Source organism: Polypterus senegalus, chromosome 4 (assembly GCF_016835505.1).
Source record: "Polypterus senegalus isolate Bchr_013 chromosome 4, ASM1683550v1, whole genome shotgun sequence".
NCBI classification, from domain to species: domain Eukaryota; kingdom Metazoa; phylum Chordata; class Cladistia; order Polypteriformes; family Polypteridae; genus Polypterus; species Polypterus senegalus.
The window spans coordinates 79,999,567-80,026,026 of record NC_053157.1 but is presented as its reverse complement, the minus strand read 5'-3'; the positions used below and the strand labels follow the sequence as shown (position 1 = coordinate 80,026,026).

At 37.9% G+C, this 26,460-nt stretch overlaps 1 protein-coding gene across 1 annotated transcript in view; it reads right to left on the bottom strand.

Annotated features, from left to right (window-relative positions):
• zdhhc2 (zinc finger DHHC-type palmitoyltransferase 2) overlaps positions 1 to 26,460 on the bottom strand; it is a 249,563-nt gene that overhangs the window by 63,937 nt on the left and 159,166 nt on the right. Inside the window, exons 5-6 of the mRNA XM_039750921.1 lie at positions 6,838 to 6,907; positions 6,302 to 6,334 (exon numbers count right to left, since the gene is read on the bottom strand). Of these exons, the coding sequence (XP_039606855.1) occupies positions 6,302 to 6,334; positions 6,838 to 6,907 (103 nt within the window). The remainder of the gene's footprint in view (positions 1 to 6,301; positions 6,335 to 6,837; positions 6,908 to 26,460) is intronic.

The following is a 26,460-nucleotide window of genomic DNA, read 5'->3' as shown; positions in this document are numbered from 1 at the left end:
CAAAGATTCTAAAAGTACAGGGTCCTACAGTGATCAGTGCTGGATAATGGCAAACTATGTGAAAAACTTCCATGAAAAAAAGAAAAAAAAATTCTCACTTAACTCATGTTGCATAATCCACGTGTCCGTTATCCATTTTAATGGTGAAAATGTACAAAATGTATGCATTTTTTCTATAATATTATTAATATTTACTACCAGAAATCTTAGCCTAAAATATAAAAAGGAAAGTTGTATTTTCATAATACAGTCAATGAGTCTGCTTACTAACACATTTTTTTTGGTTCTCTGTCCTGTGTAAACTGACCATGGCTCATGGCTCCGAGGATACACAAGCGAGGCTAACACGTCTGCATAACGAAACCTCCAAAGAAAGAGTCACTCACTTAGCCGCTAATACATATGCGAATCGAGCACATTGGCAAAATGGTATCCATTTTACTTTTCCTCCCACCGCTAACACACAAGTGAGGCGAGCATGTCGGCAAAACTAATCCTCCTAGGAGAGAGATGTCCAGAGTTGTTCCTTTGAATTACCTGACATCTCTACATCTCAGTTTTTTTCTGACGATTTCAATAGTCTCTAGGACCCTGTGCTTTTTACAGCATGGGCTTACACAGCTAGTAGTAAATAAGGAATAGTCATATACTGTATTTGTTTGTTTGGATGTGCTTAATGTAAATGGGCATTTTCCTGGGGTGTCGTTAATATTTGGGTGTTAGGGTGGAAATACTTTACAGGTTAGGTGTTACCCTGATTCTATGCATCCCTAATTTTAAAAAGCATAGGGGCTTCTTTACTTCGTAATTCTGGTGTCAACCTCTGCACTACCAAAGAGTTGAGGATTTGCTACAAGAAGTTGCCAAGTTTGCTGTGTGTTTAAATAAATCTCCAATACTGTTTCTTCATGTTCAAGAATAAAGTTCCCCTCCTGACTGTCTTTTTGTGCTAATCAGAAGCACATATGGGACTATATATATATACTGTATACACACTATCGGTCAAAGGTTTTAGAACACCTCAGTTTTTCCAGATTGTCTTCAAATTTAATCAGGTGAAATAAAATGAATGACCTTAAATTGTGAAAATGTAAGCAATAAACTGTCACAGGTTTAAATTTAAAGCTTAGGTTAGCAAAAACGGAAAAGGAGAAAGTTTCAGAATAAAAAAAACATTAGGTTTTTAAGTAATCAACAGAAGTTGGGACACCTGAGCAGATCGTTTGCTTCAACTGGCAAGGCTTAATTTACTGTAATTGCTGCAGAATATCTGTTGGTTTTAACCTTCTAGTTGTTCCTCATCTGTAAGTTCTAACCTATTAGTTGTTACCTGCAGAAGGCCCATTTGTAATACATTACATTACAATTGCCACCTGTCTGGGTGAGGATATATTAGGTAGCAAGTCAAGTCTTGAAGATAATGCATTGGCAGCATGAAAAATATATAAAGGTAAGGGTCTAAGCGACTGATCCAAATTATGATGGCTAGACAACTGGGTCAAAGCATCTCCAAAACGGCAGGTATTGTGTGGTGTGGTTCAAGTAAGCACAACAGGTGAACTGGCGACAGGGTCATGGGAAAACAAGGCTCATTGATGCACACCAGGAGCAAAGGCTAGCCCATCTAGCCTGATCCCAGACAAGGGCTATTGTAGAACAAATTGCTGGAAAACTTAATGCTGGCCATGAAAGCAAGGTGTCAGAACACACAGTGCATCACAGCTTGCTACTTATAGGACTGTCTAGTCACAGACAGGTCAGAGTGCCCATGCTGAACCCTGCCTACCACCAAAAATGCCTACAATGGGCATATCCGCATCAGACATGGACAATGAAGCAATAAAGGATGTTGGCCTGGTCTGATTTTTTTTTTTGATAATGTGGACAGCCAGGTGCATGTGCATAGTTTAACAGGGAAAAGATAGCAGCAGGATGCATTAAGGGAAGAAGGCAAACTGGCAGAGACAGTGGAATACTAGACAATGTTCTGATGGCAACATTCATGTGGATGTTAATTTGACATACACCGCGTATCTAAATATTGTTGCAGACGACATACACTCCTTCATGGCAACTGTTTTCTCCGATGGCAGTGGCCACTTTAATCAGGAAAATGTACACTGCTACACAGTAAAAACTGTTCAGGAAGTATTTGAGGAACATGACAAACACTTCAGTGTGTTGACTTGGCCTCCAAATTCCCTAGGTCTCAATCTGATTGCTGGAAAAACAAGTCAATCTATGGAGACCCCAGTTTGAAACTTACAGGACTTAAAGGTTGTGCTTCTAATGCTTTGGTGCCAGATAGTGCAGGGCACCTTCAGAGGTCTTGTGGAGTCCATGCCTCCATGCCTCAATAGGTCATAGATGTTTTGGTGGCTAAAGGGGAACCTACACAATATTAGCAGATGGTTTTAATGTTGTGGCTGATCGCTGTGTATATTGTAGCAGCCAGCTGGGTGCTGAGAAAGGTAGGCACGTCAAGGGACTGGATTTATAGCTGAAAGACAGGCAAGCAAAGTGAGCACTCTGTTTCGTCTTGCCAAATGTTCTCTAAAGAGTGGGAAGAATCTGAAGCCGAATGGAGGATAAGTGGAAGTCTGAGCAGAATACTAATGGTCTTCTTCTGACAGAGTTAGTGTAGGAAAAAGTGAGAAACTCAGCGATCACAACACTGTGGCCTAAGCAACAGGAATGGTTAATAAATGCTTCAAGTTATTGTCTTGCTTGTTTGAAATACAGATGCTTGATTTGCATTTATCCAAGCTGTGCCATTACTGTCATCCTGGTGCTCGTTGCAAGTGATGTCAGGAGTGGGACGCAGTAGGGACAGTTGACCAGAGACAGAGCTCTAGCGCAAGTGGAGGTCAGGTACATGGGCCAGTGATGGTGACCCCATTGTATTTTTTATACATACATACAAATGCAGTGGTTGTAATGTTACAATTTTTTTATGATTGACTATTCAGTAACCTTAAACTTTTGGATAGACACTGTCTCCAAATTTAGTGGTGTGAGTGCCAATTGTCCTTTACCATTTGCCAGAAAGGAGTGGTTAAGGACAGATGTGATTGTTAATAACACTGTTTGCTTTTCTAAGGCAGTGATTTTGTATGTGTCCTGAGTACAAGGCAGTTGGGAGCCAGTAAAATTCTGTGTCACATTCACCATCCTCTGCTGGGCATTTATGTTTTTGAGCCAAGTAGATGCAATAATATTGAAGCAGCGCTACTTAAATGAACTACAAATCTCAGCAGCCCTGGAAGTACTTTGCCACTGGGCTGCATTGAGTGTTGTCACATAGGTTGCTAGGATGGAGCAGACTATAAAGGTGCACCAGAAGAAGCTGGTAAGGAGGTCAGTTGTTCAGTGTTTTGTGTTTCCATGCTTTGCCCTACCTCTGAATTACAAATCACTCCTTGCATTACAGATTATTTCTATATTTATGTACTTGTCCTGTGCCTGCTTGCTTGATTGATTTCATCTAGGCTGATAAACATCTTCCTCTGTAGAGCGCTCACAACTTCTACAAATATTCACACAACTGGAACACGGTAGGATAAAAAAACCTTCATAACATTCAGGAAGTTGTTAACTTGGCATCTCAGTTTAATTTCATCAGCATTGCATCTGTGGAATCGGTCTGTTTATGGACTGTATTGAGTGTTTATCATTAACCATTTGGTGCTTAAAGATTTGTCGGGTTTTCTACAGAGTTAGTCAAGTAATAATTGCAGTTGGTGTAATTGGGTGGGAATTTGCTAATGTGTTCATTTTTTGTTGACTTTGTTTGCTCTATTTGTTCATTTAATATATTTTTTAATGTCAATTCATTTGTGCATTTATGTTTCTCCGTTTGTGTGTGAGCGTGACCAGGGTCAAGGCTGAGCATGTTCCTGGTGTCCCTAAATAAAATAAACAAATTACTGTTTAAAGATAGTCAGAATCTGAGCATTTCGCAGCCTCAACAATATAATGTGATGCAGCCAGTGAAGATGGACTCTGCACTACATGATAAAATGTTGGAGTGAGATTATTATCATGGCACCAATGAGTCAGCAGGTACTCCTCTTCTCTGTTAGCTGTCTTGCCATTGTTATTGACCAGGCCTATACTGAAAGTGGTATCAGCAGATTTAATGATCAAGTATGTCATACCTTACAGTCATACGTGAGCAACGATTACAGAAGAGGGCTCAGCACTCTACTCCGTGGAGTGCCAATGCATAGGATCAGCGTGGAGGATGTGATACTGCTGATCCACACATGCTGAGGTCTGATGGTTAGGAAATCCAAAATCTAGTTGCAGAGGATGACTCTGAGTCATAATTTGTGGAGTTTGGTGATCAGCTTTGACAGTACTACACTGTTAAATATTGAGTTGCAATCTATAAACATGACTCTGGCAAAGCAGGTTGCATTATCCAGATGTGTCAAAATATTATAAAGTGTAAGGATATGACATTTCCTGCAGACTGGCTATGGTAATATGCAAACTGGAGGTAATCATGCCTGTCTGGAATATTCTATTTAAAGTGTCCCAGTACCAGTTTGTCAAAGCACTTCATCATTGCTGGAGTGAGTGTCACTGGGCTGTAGTCAATTAGACACTCAACATTTGTTTTCTTAAACACAGTAATAGTTTTTGTCCTTTTGAAGAAGACAAGGACCACAGATTCTGTCAGTGAAATTTAAAAGATGAAACTGTAATTGTCAACTAGCTGCTTTGCTACAGGTTCTTAGAACACATCCTGAAATGCCGTTGAGACTGGATGCCTCATTAGCTTTAACTCATTTAAACATCCTCCTTACGTCACATCTAGAAACTGAAATAATGGATCGTGTGGTTTTGTAGAAATTCAAATGGAAAGCTGCTTATTATCATAATCAATATGGACTTAGAAAGCAATAAGTTCAGTGGGAAGGCAAAATGCACATTAGATTGGATTAGTCTTTACTTTGTCATCCATAAGCATCTCTAATTGCTGCTAATATTTGCACTAATTATTACAGCTGCTAAATTCTGACTCTAGCTTACTCCTCTACTGAAGTTTAGCCACTTTGATTATTGTAGCTGGAGTTAGCATCTGACATAATTCAGAATCCAGCCACTGATTTATCACCAGTGCATTGCTGGGCACACACATTCACACACAGTGTTGTAGTCAGCAATTAAATCAATTAGCATGTCTCTGGGGTGGTAGGAGTTCTGGAGTATTTAAATACATTCAAAATGAAGAATTGAGAATTAAGCCAAAGCCATTGGAAGTTTTAGACAGCAGAGCATTGTGTTATATAAAAGCTTTTCTCCCTGAACTTGAAAAAAATAATTAACCAGGTTATTATGCCAATAAAAAAAATGAGTGGCCAAAATATTCTTCTATAGTATCATCCATCCATCCATTATCCAACCTGCTATATCCTAACTACAGTTTCACGGGGGTCTGGTGGAGCCAATCCCAGGGCGCAAGGCAGGAACAAACCCCAGGCAGGGCGCCAGCCCACTGCAGGGCATGCACACACACACACAGCGGACAATTTAGGATCGCCAATGCACCTAACCTGCATGTCTTTGGACTATGGGAGGAAACCGGAGTACCCGGAGGAAACCCACACAGACAAGGGGAGAACATGCAAACTCCGCCCTATTCCTCCATACTATCATTCAAAACTAAAATAAAAATAATTCAAATAAAATCTTTTGTAGAAAAGAAACTAAAACATGTATATTCATTGCAAGTTGTTATTTGTTTGCCAAAACAAAACTGGTAAATTAGAACAGTTGTGATGAGAACAAGCTATTTAGCCAAACAAGCTCCTGTATCCTTTTTACATAGATCATCTAAAATAAGATCAATTTGAGATCTAAAGTTTCCTGAAGTCCATCTCTTCACCACACTATATGGTAATTGATTCCAAGTGTCTATGGTTCTTTACATATACAGTATATTCATAAGTATTCATATTTATATATAGAATTTATACTGGTAACACTGGGCATAAACCAAGGACTGCTGAGCCAATTTAGCTTCACCAGTTAACGTAACTTTTTATGTGAACACATGAAATCACTCCAGGAACTTTGATGGTCACATCTCCTTAGTAATGCCTCTGGATATTTCAATTTACTTTCCAAACATTGGAAAAATAATTTGAACAATTAACCCTACACATGGAAAACCCACCTCGGCTGTTTAGAAAGGTGTAAATAACAAAAAAAACTGGAAGGCAGCCATGCACAAAAACCTTCACATTTCTATGTTCAGTGATACAAAAATAATAGATCTAAATGAAACACATACCAGGGGCAGTGGTGATCCATTTTTAATATGCATCTGTCAAAAACATGGAAAAGTAGATTATATTGGTCATATATAGTTCATGTAAACTGACATAACATGCATGCAACAAATAACCCACCAATGTCTACTGAAATAATTGTTCAATTATGCTTTAAAGCAGTCATTACATTTTTAAGCAATAGATAACATTAAAGTGCCTATGGTCCCCTAAACCATGCAGAAATAGACTGTGTAGGCAGTGTGGCCTAGTGCTTGAGGCTTTGGACATTAAACCCTGAAGTCGTGGGTTTAAGTCCCATTACTGACACTGTGTGACCATGAGCAAGTCACTTCACATGCCTGTGCTCCAATAGGAAAACCAAAAGAAGTGTAATCAATTGTATCTCAAATATTGTAAACCGCCTTGGATAAAGGCATCAGCTATTTAAATAATACAGTATAGAATGATAGGTTTCTCTATATAAATTTAATTTTACTCAAAAAATACAGTGTTTTTTTTTTTTAATTGTGGAATTAACATAAAACATTAGTCATACTTATCACACACTGAGCAGTGGTGACACCGATCTGGCTTCACAAGCTGACATCGATCACAGTATCTTATTGCTGTAAGAAAAAGAATTAAAAAAAAGATAATTATTTGCTTTTTCATGCTACACCATTCATCTTCACCTCCATTCAATTATTCACATTTCAATATTATTATACCTTCATCACTAAAAATGCCATTAAACAAAAATAAAATTAAATAGCAATTAATCATCAACACAATGAATCATCACTAGTGTTTAGATGAACAGATTGGAATGTTTCAACGTGTTATTCAGTTAGTGATAAACATGTTATTCAAAATATGTGATGTCATTGAAATGGCACTATTTAAGATGGTGGCTACTGTTAACAGTCTCTCAAATCTCTGGATATGAATAATTTCCCCAGGTGTACTTTGTTCCACTGACAAAATTTAGACACAGACATATATTTACTAGTTTGACTTTGACCCTGGTCAGTGGTTTGAGCTTTGTTGATTTTTGGTACTGATCTCTTTTTGTGGTTTTGACCTTGGCCCATTTATGATAAAGATTACACTGTTATCTCCTTGTCCTTTAGCAAAACGTATCTTCCTAGTTCCCCTTTTGTCATGGCAATACACCCTGGTGGTTGGTTCACTTTATGTACACACCTCAGACTTTGGCTATGATACTAAAACTGTCACCTTTTTCTCTGTTATACTTTTCCTGTCTCTTAATTCTAGCTTTTCTTTCTCTCACCAGTGAAACTCTTGTTCTTATGGACCTTCTGACACAAAGTTCAACTGAGTCTTCAAGTGAAGAAGAGGTGGCCTTATACCCACTTCTGAAGTTGCTTCTCGACCAGTCCCTTTAACTACTGCAGTTGTCAGACATATGCTCTAAAAGCCCACTAACCTCTTCTAAGAACTCACTTGTCCAGGCACCTTCTGCAGGTTTTAAACACAGCTGCTATTTAAGCAACTGTGTTGTCTTCCTTTTCCTCCATAATACTGAGAAACCGCCCCTTCCATTCTCTAGGCCATAAAAGCATGAAAAGCAAGAAAAGTAAGAGACATCACTTCATGACAGAGCAACCTGAGATACAGAGCTCCACTATAACTTTAAGAAACCTTTATATTAACTGGAGGCTGTTGTTTTGCTCCATTCTGATGCCATCTCGCATTTATTTATTCATTTGAAATAAACAGGAACGGTTGGGTTGGCGGCTCAACGTTTAATCTGCTCAAAGCTGCTTACCACCTTGCATCGTAGGGACAGGACAGACACCAGCTCTTTGTAAAAAATCTGGTTAAATAAAGAATTCATGGATAACATTTAAATTTTTGGTTGATTAATGATGTTTTACCCTTTCAGCATGAAGAAATTGAAACAGTTTCCGCACTGCACTGCTATAATATCTAAGTATTTCAAATTACCTTTCATTAAATGCACTAACTCATTGATACAGATTAATTTTTCTTTGTGCATAGTTATCTATCTTAAAAACTGCTACTTCAAAAAATAGCTGGCCACATATTGTTGCTTTGAATGTTACAGTGAAAATATTTACTGTTATTATTTTAGTTGTTTGCATCCAGTTAATAATCCTACTATTAGTACAGTATAGCTTGATTCAGTGAATGTTTAGCAGAAATTTGCTGTGCTCATAATAGACATTGCCTCATTAGTATATATTATCTAATTGAGAATATGAAGCCTGCTAAGTCGGATGGCTGTTCTAGAGATACTGGTAAAGTCAAGATGCATTTTGTAGAAAATTATCAAAAATAACACCTCCTACATTGTCATTTTGGATATGCATAACTGTGTGGGTTAAAATTGCTAAATGACTTGAGATTGGAGATGCTTCAAGGAGATGTTCCTGTTCTGTTCATATCTTTACACTCTAGACCAGACTTGCTTAACCACATCTACTTACAGCACACATAATGAACCCACTTAATCCAAATTTTTAATTTGCCTCTACAGATATCCATTTTTAATAAACAAAAGAATATAAAAATATAAGTCAAGTCAGGTGGCTTTACTGTCATACCATCAACACACAGTATTGCATTGTATTTTGTGGCACAAAATTATGTTTCCCAGGATGCCGGTGCAATATATACATAAACACAGACAAATGCAGGTAACAAACAGGTAATGAACTATACTATACTATAAATGGATAAAAGCAATAGTGTTAACAAGTGTAACAAATTTACTGCATATAAATTCAGTACTAGGGGCAGATCTGAAGACAGGGGGGCAGCATAGAGTTCAGAGTCTAGACAGCCAAAGGGTAGAAGATGTTAGAGAACGTGTCAGTACTGGTCCAAATGCTATACAGTACCGTCTGCCAGATGGAAGTGGGACAAAGAGACCATGGGAGGGCGGGGAGAAGTGGTTCACAGTGCTATAAGCTTTGCAGATTTAACGCTTTATAAAGATGTCTTTAATGGAGGACAGAAAGGTTCTAGTGATCTTCTCTGCTGTGAGCACTATCCACCATTGTAAGAACTTATGCTCAGACCTTGAACACACTTATCCCATCATTCTTGCCACTTTCTGAAGCAGTTCTGGAAGTCCTCTTTCATGAATGTCTTTAGTTCAAAGTGAGGGGGAGTATTTTGAGTAGGATTAATGGCAATGCATCATTTGCTGTAATTTTTTTTATTTATTTAAACATTCTCAATAGTTTTTGATCACACCTCGTATGCTGAGAAGTGACAACTGATGTAAATCAGTATTTAGCAACGGTAGGTTTTCTGTATGATATACTAAGCACAATACACACAAGAGACAACATTTACACATTTGGTACAAATTCTTAGGAACAGGAGCATCAGCAGCATCTGTATATGTTTCCATTTTGCTGGAATAATAACAGACAATGGCACAGAGGTACCTCTGATGACTTGCCTTTTATGAGGCCCTGGAGCATCACAGATGACTAAATTATAATTAATTTACAGGGCCTAAAAATGTGCCCATTTTGATCAAGTAACACACTTGAAGCGTCAGAAAAATTTAATACATAACAGGAATTTGGTTGACATTTGCTGAAATAATGGCAGTAGAAGTCAATGACCATATACTAAAAAATGATCCAGCCTGACTGGAAGACAACATCATGTAGAAAATAAGGACATCCTGTAAAATATAGTATGTGGTTAAATGTGCTAAGATGTAGTAGGTTAAAGGTTTGAAGAAATCTGGGACACACAGCAGAAAAAGAAGCCTAATAAGATTTTTTTCTTTATTCACAGAGCACACTTGAATGTGCTGTGGAAAATACTAAATAAATAAATAAGAGTCTTGTCCCAGCATTATAAATTAAATTCAAGCATAGACGTCCTTTATGTACACCAACTGATGAGAGTCCCACATGCTCTTATTTGGGCAACATGGCAGATTAAATATCTAAGAGAAAGCTTTTTTAATCACACCGCATGCACAAATGTGTTGTGAAAAATACTCAATAAATAAAAAAGTGTCTTGCCCAATTGTTATACAGTAAATGAAATTCAAACATGGACATCCTTTATGCACACCATATGGTGGAATACCATGTGCTTTTATTCATGAAACACGGCAGTCTGAAGGAATCTAAATTTTAATCAGCTAAGTACATTTACATATAATGACTATGAAGCATTTCAAACACACCAATCAACATACAGATAAATAGTATAGTCCAGAAACACACCTCTGCCATTAAATACTAGTCCTAAAATAGTTAATCAGTAAGATTTATGGATAAATACCTTGTTATATATTATCTCATTTTCTAATTTAAATGTGTTGGTATCAATAAAGTTAGGATGTTATAGTTTTAACAGGCCGGAAGATTTAATCACTTTTTTTATTCTTTTCTCTTACACATGCCATCAATAAACCCAGTGTTTCTCAAAGTGGGGTCCATGATACTTGGTAAGGGGATCTGAAAAATGATCGGTAAAAGTTGGTAAGTCATAATTATCACGTATACTTGGTGTACCAATGGTCTTGTTATTCTCTTCTTTAAGCACACAAGTTTACATTTGTGTCAGTCACTCCCATAATGTTCTAAACCAATAAAAATCAACCTAGTATCACTTATTTAGTATATCCATCCATCCATTTTCAAACCCGCTGAATCGAACACAGAATCCCAGCCAACACAGGGCACAAGGCAGGAACCAATCCCCGGCAGGGTGTCAATCCACCGCAGAATAAGCACACAAACACACCCACACACCAAGCACACACTAGGGCCAATTTAGAATCGCCAATCCACCTAACCGTCATGTCTTTGGACTGTGGGAGGAAACCGGCGCGCCCGGAGGTAATCCACGCAAACACGGGGAGAACATGCAAACTCCACGCAGGGAGGACCTCATTTAGTATATACTGCTGTCAATCACATGACCATCAACTGGCCATTACTTTGCTTTGCTCAGTCACAATAAAAAGTTAGCTAATTTGGAAAAAATAAAACTTTTAAAATAGAAGATAGTCTCTTGGGTCAAGTGTCTACATGGTTAAGTTAAATAAGCCTGTTACATCAAAAAAAAAGGAAAATATGATAAAAATTATGTAGGGCAGTGGTTCTCAAACTGGGGTCTGCAGAAAGGGTGAAAATTGCTTAAAATTAATAACTTCTTCGCTAAACGCCATTTTATCCAATCGGATAATGCAAATAATAATCAACTCGCCCCTCACTACTGTTTATATTCTATATTCTATATATAGTATATATATGTCTATTACGAACTATTCTATGATGACGTCATTATAGACGCAGCCTGTAATCGTGCACAGTTTATGATTAATTATTAAGTTATACAGTGGTAATTCTTGCTTGTTAAATTGTTTTTCGCACGCCCAACTAACATATGGATAAATATTTGAAGCGTAAGTGGATATCTGAAGAAGAGCACGGGGGTAATGGAAATAATGGTGATAAACTGAGACATGATGCCGAAATAGAGTCCGCACTGCGTTTACTTAAATATGATCCTGAATATTTACAATTCGTATTTATACCGTACAAAGATAACAGTGATCAGCCACAATGTGTCATTTGTTTAAACGTGTTATCGAACGAAAGTTTGAAACCTGCTAAACTGAAGCGCCATCTTGTAACAAAGCATAATGAACTAAAAGACAAACCCGTTGATTTCTTCAAACGTCGAGCAGAAGTGTATGCAAATCAGCAGAAAATTATTAGCACTGCGACAACAGTGAATGAAAAAGCTCTTAAGGCTTTGCATATTATGACAATGCGAATAGCTAAGAGCAAAAAAGCACGCACGGTTGCGGAGACTTTAATTATGCCAGCGGCTTTAGAAATATGCAAGATAATGTTAGGAAAAGAAAGCAGCCGAAAATTACTGTCTATACCAGTATCAAACGATACCATCAGAAGGCGAATTTGCGACATGTCCAATGACATCCAATTACAATTGGTTGAGCGCCTACAAAGCAGTACATTTCCCATACAGTTGGACGAAAGTACTGATATTGCAAGCCAAGCGCAGTTACTGGTCTACGTTAGATATTGCCTTGACAATGATGTGGTCGAGGTGCAACGTTAGGAACGAATATACGCTTTCAGCTGAGAGAGCATTGACTGTGCTGGTCCCATTTGCAACTACCTACCAGTGCGAAGCATCGTTCTCTGCATTAGCTGTGATAAAATCTAAGTTTAGATCACGTCTCCAGGTGGAAGATGACTTTCGAGTGTGTCTATCAAAAATCTCACCAAGGATAGACCTTCTCTACTGACAAAAGGAAGCCCACACATCTCATTAGTTTCTATGAGTATTAGAGTCTAATGTAATTGTATTTGTAATACATTTGAACGTATTAAATAATTAAAATGTTTACCACTGGTAGGTAGCCGTAAAATTAATAGTCTTACTCTTTATTAGTAAATGAAAAATGTTGTATTGTAGCTATGCAGTATGAGTATTAAGCATTAAATATTGTAGTTGTAGTTGTTTTCCATTTTTTGTTTTTGCTAAGCAGGCTTTAGTCCTGTGACTGTCGTATGACACTGTATCATTGACTGTCAATAGTTAGTGTTGTTATGATATGACTACAAAGAATGATTTATTTTATAAAGTCGACTTCAGATAAAAGAAGTTTACACTTTATGCCTGTGTATAATAGCTATGCTATTATAATTTGGGTTGACAAATCAGGCCGCATCAGGGGTCCGCAAATATCGTATGGCTTGTAAAGGGGTCCCAGGACTGAAAAAATTTGAGAACCGGCTTTGGCTTTGTGAGTACTCAATCTCAGCATCAAGAGGATGATATCAGAGTTTTCCTATCATTCATCCCTCCCAGCAGAAACTATGCAGTCAGAGAGAAGTACATCCATCGCATTAACTTACCAGATACATGATCACTGAATCTATCCATCCATTATCCAACCCGCTATATCCTAACTACAGGGTCACGGGGGTCTGCTGGAGCCAATCCCAGCCAACACAGGGCGCAAGACAGGAAACAAACCCCAGGCAGGGCGCCAGCCCACTGCAGTGATCACTGAATGTATATGTAAAAATGTGGTGTAATGCAGTTCTAAATCTAAAAAATCTGGCAAATTGTTTTACTTTCAAGAGTGCTATGTATTTTGTGAAAATAAATTATTTGTTTGGTATTTCCCTATGGTGGGGATCTGTAATTTTCTTCCCCTTTCTAGGGGGTCCCTGGTTTGAAAAACTTTGTGAATATCTGTATAAACCCAACAAAATAACTTTGAAACATGCACTGGAATGTGTGGGGAAAAACGTAAAAAAAATATGAAGAGTACACACAAAGATAATATTGATTGAACTTGAGCTGGGAGTACAGCTGGGGCAAGAGCCTTGTGAGAAATCAGCCTCCTGGGAAACCAATCTAACACAATTTATGCTTAAACACCCGACTATAAGGACTGTCTGGCAGCATGTCTTATGAATTTAGGAAATTCGGAATTACCTCAGGAAATTAACACGGGCATAAAGAGAACATGAAAACTGTAATGAAAGCACATCCTGTATGTATTTCATTTATAAGAAAAAAACTGAATAAAATAAGCTATCAAGAAATTGTTTCTAACAATCAAAAGTAAACAACTACACAAATCAGGCAAAAGGCACAGATTCTTTTGCTTTTCATTTCATACAAGTCGGTTTTTATAGCAAAAAGCAATGAATCAAATAAAATGAATGGAACACTGCATTACAAAATTTAAACCGCGCCTCAGGCTGTGAACACTTATGAAGCTAAAACTGTAAATGATGATAGTTTCTGAAGGCCGCAAGAGAACTGGTCTGACCAATAATATCGCTATCTGCCAACACACTCACTCCTGCTGTGCAACAGAAGAAAATGGCCAGCAGGATCCAAGGTAATCAGTCATTTAGACATGGCTTGACTCAATGCTGGGGCTTTCTGCAAAATAACTAAGTTTGTAAACTCAATTTTAAAATAGTAGTTGAAAGCTGTCGTTGTGCCGTAAACAGCACGATTACTATTTTTTCTCTGCATTATATTGCTTAAGAAATTTAATGTTATATTATTATAATTTTGAGACAGCATAGAAGACATTGTGGTTAGTGTTGCTTTTTCATAGGTCTAGGACTCTGGTTTCAATTCCTAAGCTGGTCATTGTCTGTGAAGATTGTGCATGGTAATGAACGTTCTCTCTCTGTACGCCAGTTTACTCTTAAATCTCAATGATATAAACTACTGATATACTGAATTGAGAAATATTGGCTGTAGCCGAATTTCAGAAAACACTAGGCTTAAATAAGTAAATGCTTTCCGATTCAGTCTGTTCCAGTACAATCCCCTTTGTCCATTTGCTTTTTCTTTGTAAATACATTGAGGTTTCTCATTTGTTCTCTATAGAATAGCAGATCTGTTTGAAAGTGCCACCCATAACCAATGTCACATATTTGGTCAAAAATGTCAACATTTTTACTCATTCAACTGAATGAAAAATGTGCAATTTTTTGGCCAAATATTTTTGGTTGCCAAAAATTCAGCACATCTTTAAGAAAAATGTGAGGCATGGTTGTCCAAAGGGATGACAGGCTCAAACAAGGATAAATTTTGGGGCTCCAACCTACTGTAGCTGTCCCGATTTACGTAACGGTGTAAGCAAAAACAATGCTTGATGGTGTCAGCATGAAACAAAAACTTGCCACCAAATTAGCATGGCTAGAATAACAATGGCAATTTTGTCAGCCATTGGATTGTTGAGGAGCTCCTTTGGCTCTGGTCACTCAGGAAAGCAGTGGCACCTCTTTCCGGGCAGTCGTACTTTTATAGCCAAAAGGCGTGTAGTCAGTTGCTCTCATTGGGCAGTTTCTCTGCACTGTGGTGGAAGAGAAAGATGAAACAGTTTCCACGTACCTGGGAAGAACATGGAAGAACATGGAAGGTGACTCTTAGATGCACACGTGTGACAAAAGTAAAGTCATCATTGCATCATTTGTTATACCAGTTACTGAAAAACAAGGAAAACATGCAACAAGGAGGCCAACCACTTGTCTTCTTCTCCAAACCAACAGCCACAATTTTCCCACTGGCACACAGCTGACCGTAAGATGCACATTTACAACAGAAACAAAACACCAAAACACTAAGAATTAAACTCCAAAACAAAAGATGATTTTTTTTAAAGTACAATAACTAGTTTTTCAAACTGAACGGCTTAACCCAAATCATAGTTAGAATCGAACGGCAAACGTTCTTCAACAAGAAAACAATATATACGTATATATTCTCCTGCGGATAAGTCAGGACTTGATTTTACTATATAATTTCTGGTATTTTATAATGTCGGTCATATAAGTCGATTGCGGAAAACTCATGCTATTGGTCCAAGAGATTATAATATGTTAACGCCCACCTGAAAGAGTAACCACGGAGCACACTGCCTTTTTTTCTATGTGGGTGCAGCAATCCGCTGTATCAGTGCGTGCTCCTAACCACTCTCTCTCTCTCTCGTGCCTACGTGACCACACGGTAATACCCGAACTATTCCGAAGCAACGTTTGCACTGATTTGTTTTTTTTTGTATCTCACACCCTCAAACACCTATATTGTAATAGCATCCCTTATTTTCGATGAAGCGTTCGATCAGAAGAAAATATGAAGCTGGCTTTAAATTAAATATCGTAGAAGTAGTGTTTGTTGCAACAAAATTCGATGTGTCTAAGAAACTGATGCAAGATTAGAGGAGGCAAGAAGATGTAAAAAAAAAAAATTTAAGTGTCACATTTTTGAATAGGTGTATAAGTCGGGTCTGATTTTATGATCAATTTTTTGGGTTTCAAGACCCGACTTATAGTTGAGTATATACGGTAATAACCAGAGCTGAAACACTAAAACTAAAATGAAGTCAAGACAAAGGAACCAGAATATTGATTATTAAACTTTCTATGAGTTCACTGGTTGATTCCATATATCAGACAAAGTAGTTGACACTCCTGCGTGATAACTTTGGAACTCGTATCAGGAAGCAAGGTCTCGTAACACCACACTGCTTGCTTGCAGTGGTTGTAAAGACAAGGATATGAAGCAATGTGAATTAAAATGAAAAGCAATTCAAAACATTTTTCAAACTAAGAAATACAATTAAATTTTGAAAATTAAACTTCTGAAATATAAAAGTGTCACAAAATAAAAAATAAAAATTCAGAGTGAAAAAAATTTTAAATAAACAAGATAGGCTTCCCAATTCTCAACATCATTGTCTCAAGCCTGGTTTGTTTTAGTTTGTGCATTTTTTTAATTTTACCTGGGTCTGCCTTTCATCTTCTGAATTTGTCTTTAAAAATGACTTGCGTCTAAACTGTGCAGGAACAGGCCCTGATTCTAAATTGGGTCTGTTATTTGGTGAGCTTATTAGGACTGCAGTTACCTGAGAGGCGTATAAAAGATATCTGTTGTGAAACACTCTGAGGAAAATGAAATTTTTATAAGGAATTTGACAGATGAGAACAGAGAGATGCAAAGTCTAACAACAAAGGCAAACTCACACTCACAAGGAAAAGCAGGGATTCATAATTTAAAATAATAATAAAATACATCATTCCAACATTTCATTTTAGTAAAGTCAGAGAGGCAAGATTGCGTTGGTTTGGACATGTGCAGAGGAGAGACGCTGAGTATATAGGGAGAAGAATACTAAGGATAGAGCTGCCAGGTAAGAGGAAAAGAGGAAGGCCTAAGAGAAGGTTTATGAATGTCCTGAGAGAGGACATGTAGGTGGTGGGTGTAACAGAGTAAGATGTAGAGGGCAGGAAGATATGGAAAAAGATGATCCACTCTGGCAACCCCAAACAGGAGTGGTTGAAAGAAGAAGAATATTAATCAATTGCAGAAAGCTATTGTTTCAGACAGAGTAGTCAGTGACTGCTATCCTTCATCCTTCCTTTAAAAGTAAATACAAGAATATACTGTAGTTGGAAGCAGAACTGTACTTAAAGTTATGAAAACTTGAATCCTTCCTTGACAATAATGGGCCTATAAACATTAAGACACTCAACCTTTAAAACTGACTCTTTTTTGACATGCTGTTTTATATAACTTGAGTTATTGTTCTGCTTTTTTGTTGTGGATTCATATGTAACTGTATAATTTTTGTAAATTAATAATTTGGAAATTTTGGGCTTTCCTGTTTGTATTCTTTACCAACCCATGCTACTGTTCTTATATTAAAAAAAAATATTTAAGCATTTAATATGCATAAGAAAAACTAAAAGACCTACACAGCCAAACAAAAAAACAATGCTCTGTAAACACTTACTAAAATCCTCAAATGTAATATTAAGGGGAGGATGGAAGTTATGAACTCTCACGTTTAGTTGTTCCTAGTAAGAGTTCAGCACTTAACGATTTTAGACTGAAAGAAAATGGGGATACTCCAAAATATTTCAATTCCTGGAGGTGGTACACCTGAACACCCCTGGCCCAGTGATATCACGTAACATTTAATAACATATGTGTGAATAGTCCGTTGTAGTTAAGCATTTGCTTTGATTAACAGCTCCACTGTTATACAAATGTGACTTCTGTTAAGGGTAAGCGAGATCCAAATCAGACTCAGTTTCACAGCACTGGCTTTATGTTAGCTGAAGGCCCTGACCAGATAGTACAACATTTTGAGGGGTCTTGACTTAAACGTTTGAGAACTCCTAATCTAAAATATTTCGTTAACAATGCCTGAAAAAGATGAAATGTATGATGGTTGCTTTTGATTTAACAATATCCCAGATAGCTCAAAGGATAAAACTGTGGATACTTGTAAACTTAGTGCGGGCAAATTTAAATATCACAGAAGTACAATGTCCTTGGCTTATTGCTTAAAAGCAAAACATGAATGATGCTGCTCTTAAAAACTCTTAACGTTCGACAGTAAAATCTGCAGCCTACTGCAATCCATGAATATACAACATAATTCATGTCCATGAAAGAAACAAAATCCAAAGCATTAACTATAACTATTTATTGCAAAAAAGGATTGCAACAGACTGCAGGCCTCTACATTTAGTTGAAGATACAGGGATGAGAGGCATCATTCAGTGAGTTCTGATAATCCTTACCCATTGCCTTCATGTGGGACAACTGTGTCACTTATCAAAAGAAGTTGTGCAGCAGTCACATTGGTTAAACATGCAAAGAATTGAGACACAATAAAAATGTTTATTGTTTTACGCCTAATTTAAACATTTCTAGTTGTTTTTTGGGAGAGATTGCAGGTAGTTTTGGTCTTCCTTTTAGCAGTAATTTATAACAAATGTGATTTAGTGGAGTTAGCATGTCTTGTTTGGTTCTTGCCTCATCCTCAGTTGACTCATTGCAACTGATGCAGCTGGTGAAACACAACTTGATTAGTAAATGTTTTTTTCGACACAAAACACTCTGCAAATTCAGTGATCCATGAATCCTTTCATGGATCACTACCTGTCTGACTTTTCTGGAGAATACAAACAGCCCATTTGCTGACTAGGAAAGTAAATTATCTTCTTATATAATACGCTACCGTGGCTGTCCGTTTGTCTGTCCAGGATTTTAAATCACCTGTAGCTCGCAAACCGTTTGACCGATTGACCTGAATTGTGGTACACGTATACTATGTGATCTCTACTGCCTGCTTTCAGGGTGATGATTTTTATCACTCTTTTTATTTTTACTTTATTGTAGAATCAACTCTCGGCAGTGGGCAGCAGGGTGGCATTGTGGCGCATGCGTACGGGTGCCGTTCTCATTCCTACCACCTCTTCATATCTTAAATCATTCTTGAGTCAGTTTGAACGCTTACGTGCCAGCTTAAGTGAAAAATTAAGTAATTGCAACACAAAAATGGACTTAATCAGTTTTAACATGAAAAGATGCCGACGAAAGAAAAGAAGAAGCGGGCCGGTAGAGTGGAAAAAACGAGCTGCTCATGAAGCAGCAAGCGCATCAACCTCGGAGCAAATCAATCCTAAATGTACAGAGAAAGAGAATGAAAACTATGAATGCTCAAGTCAAGTGTATTCACTGCACGTTATTGTGCAGTCCGTCGTTACTGGTGGCCTATAATTCCAAATTGTCATGGACCTTTCAGTTCAGATTAGACTTGACTTTTCTTAAAAAATTAAATATGAGCAGATACTCCCTGTCAATACTTCATTTCGATTGCCTTTGCATTTAATAATGGGAATATCCCGGCCTTCAAATAAGCACTGCATGTTGAGATTTGAAGGTCTTTATATAATCCTGCCTGTCTTCCATATTGATTGATAAATTATTTTGTGTTTTGTTTTTGGTTCTTTGTGTGACAAAATGCTTTCTAAACTTAGTCCTAAATTTATCTTTAAGGAGCTCCTATCTGTGCCCCCATATTCTTATTGATAGATTAGCTGTACCTTGTGGATGCGCCCACATAGTAATGAAACAGGACAAACTTTAAAAATCAATAGACATTGGCACAATATCTGATCGTGTTCAGCTCTGGTGGGAGAGCGTTTCCCACGTGAGGAGAAAAGCACATGGCTGTGATATCTCTGCCAATCAGCAGCTACCCTCTAAAACACATGGAGCTCTGATCTCTCTCTTAAAAATGTCAAACGTTACTCCTGAACAATCTGTAGATGATAATGTCTGTTGAACAAATGGGTATCGCTAGCTAAGTGAAGGCAAGGTGCACTCCAACACGTGGCTAGACGAATACCAATTCGAACAGAGGCTGGCGAGTAAATGAGGAAGGTCCCACCCCCTGCTCTCGGCCCACAGCCACTCTCTTGGATTTGCATAAATACATCGGTACCTCAAGCGAACTATGGTACTGGTACTTAGCGTGATGAGAGAAGTCGCAAAATCAACCGGAAAGTTCAAGCAAATTATAGAAAACAACCAGATCTAAATCCGTTACGTAATTCTCTCTCGTGAAAAGCAGACAGACATACAGACAGAACCCACTTGGACCAAGAAATTTTTAAAACCGTTTCTTAGCGAGTACCTATAGGCCAAATTTAAAGTCCCAAATTCTCATGGTTCGGGAAAGTTCATGATGAGTGAGTCAGTCGTATTTAGCTTTTATATATATATAGATTCATTTCAAAGTACAAAATGGTATCTACCATTCCATTTCCCTTCATAATTGTTGACACCTATATAATATCATCTCAAAATCTTGCTTTGCTTAACTGAGTACCATTTAACCCCCTTCAGTTTTACCTTGAAGCTCATACCTCTCAGCCCTTGAATCAGTCTGGCATTGACATAAAGGATTCAGAGCAGTTTCTTCTACAGGGGAGGATAGACCTCAGACTGACCAAAGACTTGGCCTGCATGGTGTTAACTGATGGGTATTTAAGCAAGTGTCCTCTTGTATGCACTCTGGGCCAGAACAAACCATGCATTACAACAGAGCAGCCTAGAAAGCCAGTGGAGGCCTTATCACCCTCAATAAAGCAGAACCAACAGCAGCTCAAGGACTTTGAATTCACTAAACAAATATAAAGAATAACACTCTATTTTATTTTTTTAATTTTAATTGCTGCTTCTCATTGTATTTAAGTAAGGTTAAGCATAAGCAGGATTAAGCTAATTATGTTATAAGGATCAAAAAGCAGCTAGTACATTCATTTATTATACAGACTTGCATTTTATCACTTGAGAATTTGTTTACATCCACCTTCTGATTATATTTAGTCCATTAAAGGGTGGCATGGAGCTGGATCCTGTCACAAGAGTGCTGCATGCAAAGATGAAGGAACAGTCGATTTTAAGTGGTATTTTATGTCAATTTTAGAGCAAATTAATTATTGTGCATGCAAATTATTACTAATATTAATAAGGGGCACATTTTCGTTTACAAAATTAATATTATATAATGTTTAGTTTTATATCACATGCTAGTTTTAATTGAATGTATGCATATGTTTTACACATGCAAGTAAGAACCTGTAAAATGTGACATTATTCTGATTATTATGGGCTAGAAAGAGGCTAAAAGGATTTTTAGTGCTGCAGATATTAATGACTATTAAATGGAAATGCTGGTGTGCTAAATTATGATAATATGTTAATCTATCCATCCTTTACTGAATCTGTTTAATCCAGGTCAGGGTCACTGGGTTGTATGGTAATGTTTATGCAATAAAAATCCAAGGTAGAGGCATATTATTTTAATAGAGATTATTGCTTACTAAATCAAAACAGAAGTTGGAGACATTAATCAGCAGGCATTGTGGCTTTCTTCTCTTGATAGCTACCTGATCCTAAAAAAAAAATCATCCACTGCCCAGAATGAAATGAGAAAAGGGAGCTGAGTATCAGTTCACAATTCTAACTAAACCCAATTTATAGAAAGTACGCTGTGTAATACATAATTAAACATACTAAATATTACATAAATAAATAAAAAAAACTGGGCCAGTTTTCTCTTTTTGATCCTTTTTGCAACTTTTCCACAAAGCAGTTTTTTTGCTTGCAATTAGGAATTCCCTTAAGAACTCTTCGGTTGAGCTGAATACATCCTCTTCTCAATTATATACAGTGCATCCGGAAAGTATTCACAGTGCATCACTTTTTCTACATTTTGCTATGTTACAGCCTTATTCCAAAATGGATTAAATTCATTTTTTTTCTCAGAATTCTACTTACAACACCCCATAATGAGAATGTGAAAAAAGTTCACTTGAGATTTTTGCAAATTTATTAAAAATTAAAAACTGAGAAATCATATGTACATAAGTATTCACAGCACTTTGCTCAATACTTTGTCGATCCACATTTGGCAGCAATTACAGCCTCAAGTCTTTTTGACTATGATGCCACAAGCTTGGCACACCTACCCTTGGCCAGTTTCACCCATTCCTCTTTGCAGCACCTCTCAAGCTCCATCAGGTTGGATGGGAAGCGTCGGTGCACAGCCATTTTAAGATATCTCCAGAGATGTTCAATCGGATTCAAGTCTGGGCTCTGGCTGGGCCACTCAAGGACATTTACAGAGTTGTCCTGAAGCCACTCCTTTGATATCTAGGCTGTGTGCTTAGGGTCGTTGTCCTGCTGAAAGATGAACCGTCGCCCCAGTCTGAGGTCCAGAGCGCTCTGGAGCAGGTTTTCATCCAGGATGTCTCTGTACATTGCTGCAGTCATCTTTCCCTTTATCCTGACTAGTCTCCTAGTTCCTGCCGCTGAAAAACATCCCCATAGCATGATACTGCCACCACCATGCTTCACTGTAAGGATGGTATTGGCCTGGTGATGAGTGGTGCCTGGTTTCCTCCAAACGTGACGCCTGGCATTCACACCAAACAGTTCAATCATTGTCTCATCAGACCAGAAAATTTTGTTTCTCATGGTCTGATAGTCCTTAAGGTGCTTTTTGGCAAACTCCAGGCGGGCTGCCATGTACCTTTTAATAAGGAGTGGCTTCCGTCAGGCCACTCTACCATACAGGCCTATTTGGTGGATTGCTGCAGAGATTGTTGTCCTTCTGGAAGGTTCTTCTCTCTCCACAGAGGACCTCTGGAAGCTCTGATGGAGTGACCATCAGGTTCTTGGTCACCTCCCTGACTAAGGCCCTTCTCCCCCGATCGCTCAGTTTAGATGGCCGGCCAGCTCTAGAAGAGTCCTGGTGGTTTCAAACTTCTTCCACTTACGGATGATGGGGGCCACTGTGCTCATTGGAACCTTCAAAGCAGCAGAAATGTTTCTGTAACCTTCCCCAGATTTGTGCCTCAAGACAATCCTGTCTCGGAGGTCTACAGACAATTCCTTTGACTTCATGCTTGGTTTGTGCTCTGACATAAACTATCAACTGTGGGACCTTATATAGACAGGTGTGTGCCTTTCCAAATCATGTCCAATCAACTGAATTTACCACAGGTAGACTCCAATTAAGCTACAGAAACATCTCAAGGATGATCAGGGGAAACAGGATGAACCTGAGCTCAATTTGGAGCTTCATGGCAAAGGCTGTGAATACTTATGTACATGTGCTTTCTCAATTTTTTTTATTTTTAATAAATTTGCAAAAACCTCAAGTAAACTTTTTTCACGTTGTCATTATGGAGTGTTGTGTGTAGAATTCTGAGGAAAAAAATGAATTTAATCTATTTTGGAATAAGGCTGTAACATAGCAAAATGTGGAAAAAGTGATGCACTGTGAATACTTTCCGGATGCACTGTATGTATAGGTCTTGTGTTTTTTTTTTCTTAAGTCAATGAAAGAAGAACAAATAATCCTTTACCAAAATGAATTGCAGTGTATTTGAAATATTTCAGCTTTCATGTTTTCATTATGTTCTCCCCATGTCTGTGTTGAGTTTCCATGGGTGCTCCGGTTTCCTCCCACAGTCCAAAGACATGCATGTTAGGTAAACTGGCGACACTAAATTGGCCCAAGTGTGTGTGTTTGTTTGCCTGGCAATGCACAGACACCCTGTCCAGGGTTTGTTCTTGCCTTGCACCCTATGCTAGCTGTGATAGGCTCTAGCATCCCCAAACCCCGCCCCCAATAATCCTGATATGGCTTAACCGGCTTAGGAAATTAAATGACACATTTTTCATTAGCTTTTCTTATCCCAACAGAAGAAGGACTTTAAAAATTATGCACAAATCATAATTGATTACATTTTCACAGTGTACATATGGACAATAGCAGACTACCCAAAGGGCCATGCCGTGGGCCCTTCCTGGAAACCTCCAAGTAGGACCTGGGTGCAAAAAATGAAGACCTTCTATAATTGGGTATGAATTGGACAGAAGCACAATCACTGGCACTTGACAAATCTGCTTGCTGTCATCATATTTCTGCCTTATGTACAACTTAGCACAAAAAGTCATAAGAGAAAGAAGAGAGGGAGTTAATGTTTACATATTAATAAAAGGAGAATGAACCATTAGAGTCATTGGCAGGCTGTTTTTTGATATATTTATAAAAGGATTATAAGCCTTTAAAGCAGGGGTCCTCAATCACAGTGAAAGCACTAACAAGCCATTTAGTTTAATAACAAGTTTCATTATTAGCAAGGACTCTCTTCTAATTAGGAAACTGAATGGAATGAAAACCTGCAGCCACTGCGGCCCTCCAGGCCTATAACTGAGTAAAGAATCACATTACTTCCAAGTGTAAATCCGTCTATAAAGTATGTTAAGTATGAGACACTTATTTGCTCATTTCCACATAGATGTCTGTGATGCTGCCTCACAAATTCAGAGATCTGGGTTTGTTTCCAGAGTGTATGCATTTTATGTCTTTGCGAAATGCTATACTTTAGATTCTCTGGTTTTCTTGTGTCTGTTAAAGAACTGTAAAATATGCCATTATTCTGCTGAACAAAAATGTTCTATCTTGTAGAATAGCTTTTAGTTGGATGTACAGAATAGTTACCACTGCCTTCTGTGTACTTCAATGGATATTGGAGCAGAAAAGGAAAAAGAATTATTCAGTGCATAGACAGTGTGTTTCACAAGCAGAGTGTACGTGTTTGTTAATTACTTCAAAACAAAGCCTGTAATTATTTAAATTAATTGAATAATTATAAATACATTGGTAGTTGTATATTTCATATAGGTTTAAGCTGTAAATAATCTTAAACTTAAGTGTATTCTTTAGCATTTTATGGTTAGCTCATAGTATGTATGTATGTATGTCTTAAATGAACATGACAGGATCAAGAATAGATGGAAGAGATACTTTTAAAAGCTGTTGAATGAAGAATATCCAAAGGCAGCATTTGGGGATGAAGTCCCAAAGGAAGTGCTAGCACCTAGAATAAGGAGGGAGGAAGTAAAGAAGGTGCCGAAAAGAATGAAAAACTGAAAGGTAACAGGACCAGATGAAATACTGGTAGAGCAATGGAAGAGTTTAGGAGAAGAGGGAGTGTTTTGTGGGATCTAATGCCAAAGATTTATGAGCAGAAGAGAATACCAGAGGAGTAGAGGAACAGTGTGATTGTACCCATTTATATGGAGAAGGATGATATTCAGGATTGTGGAAACTATAGTGGGATAAAGCTGATGTCACACACAATGAAAATTTGGGAAAGAGTTATAAAGGGAAGGCTTAGGGAAGAGACCACCACAGGGGAGGAACAATTTGGTTTTATGCCAGATGAAGGAACAACTAAGGAAGTCTTTGAATTGAGATATTGCATATAGAAGCATTGAGAAATACAGAAAGGTTTGCATATTGTGTTTATTGATTTGGAGAAGGCTTATGATAGAGTGCCACGTCAAGAAGTCTGGAGCTGCATGAGAGAAAAAGAATAACAAGATAATCACAGAAGGATTGTCCAGGATATGTATAAGGGAGTGAGGACATGGGTATAAAGCAGTTTTGGAGTAACTGCCAAGATCCCAGTTAGAGTAGGTCTGCATCAGGGATCCTTACCTCTTTGATTTGGCTATGCATGTGTTGAATGATGACATTAAAGTCCAATGCTCCTGGTGCATGATTTTTGCTGATGACATTGTGTTGTGTAGCACCAGAAAAGACGAAGTGGAGAGTAAGGTGAAAGAATGGAGAAGGGCTTTGGAAGACAGAAGATTAAAGATAAATAGGAAAAAGGCAGAGTATATGAAGTTTAATGATGATCAGGATTCATAAGTTAGCCTGCAGGGAGAGCTATTGAAAAGACAGGAAAGTAGGTTGAAGTGGTATAGACATGTGATGTAGGAGAGACCATTAAAATATTGGGCAAAAGAGTGATGAAAATGAAAGTACAGAGGAAGAGAAAGTGAGGGAGGCCAAAGAGGAGTAGGATGAAAAAATAAAAGATTTGAAAGAAAAGGGTCTGACTAAGGAGGAGGTGTGGAGTCAAGCTGCTTGGAGAAGGTTGAGTAAGCAGATTAATCCCGTATAGAAGTAGGAAAAGATGAAGAGGAAGACATAGCAAGTATAACCTAGTAATATAACAAATTTATGTTGTTTATTAAAAATAGATAATTTTTGTATTTTGTGTCTTTTCAGTTTCACTCAGCCAAGGCTGAGAACAGTGCTCATTCCAGACGGGATGCCCATCTGTCCATGTTGTCCATCTGTGGTGGCCTCTTGTCTTGGGCAGTGAGCAGCAGACATCCAGGGAGGTACACTCATTCATCCATGTTGTCCCTCCATTATGATGGCATCAAAGCTAGGTAAGTAAAGGAATACCGTCCATCT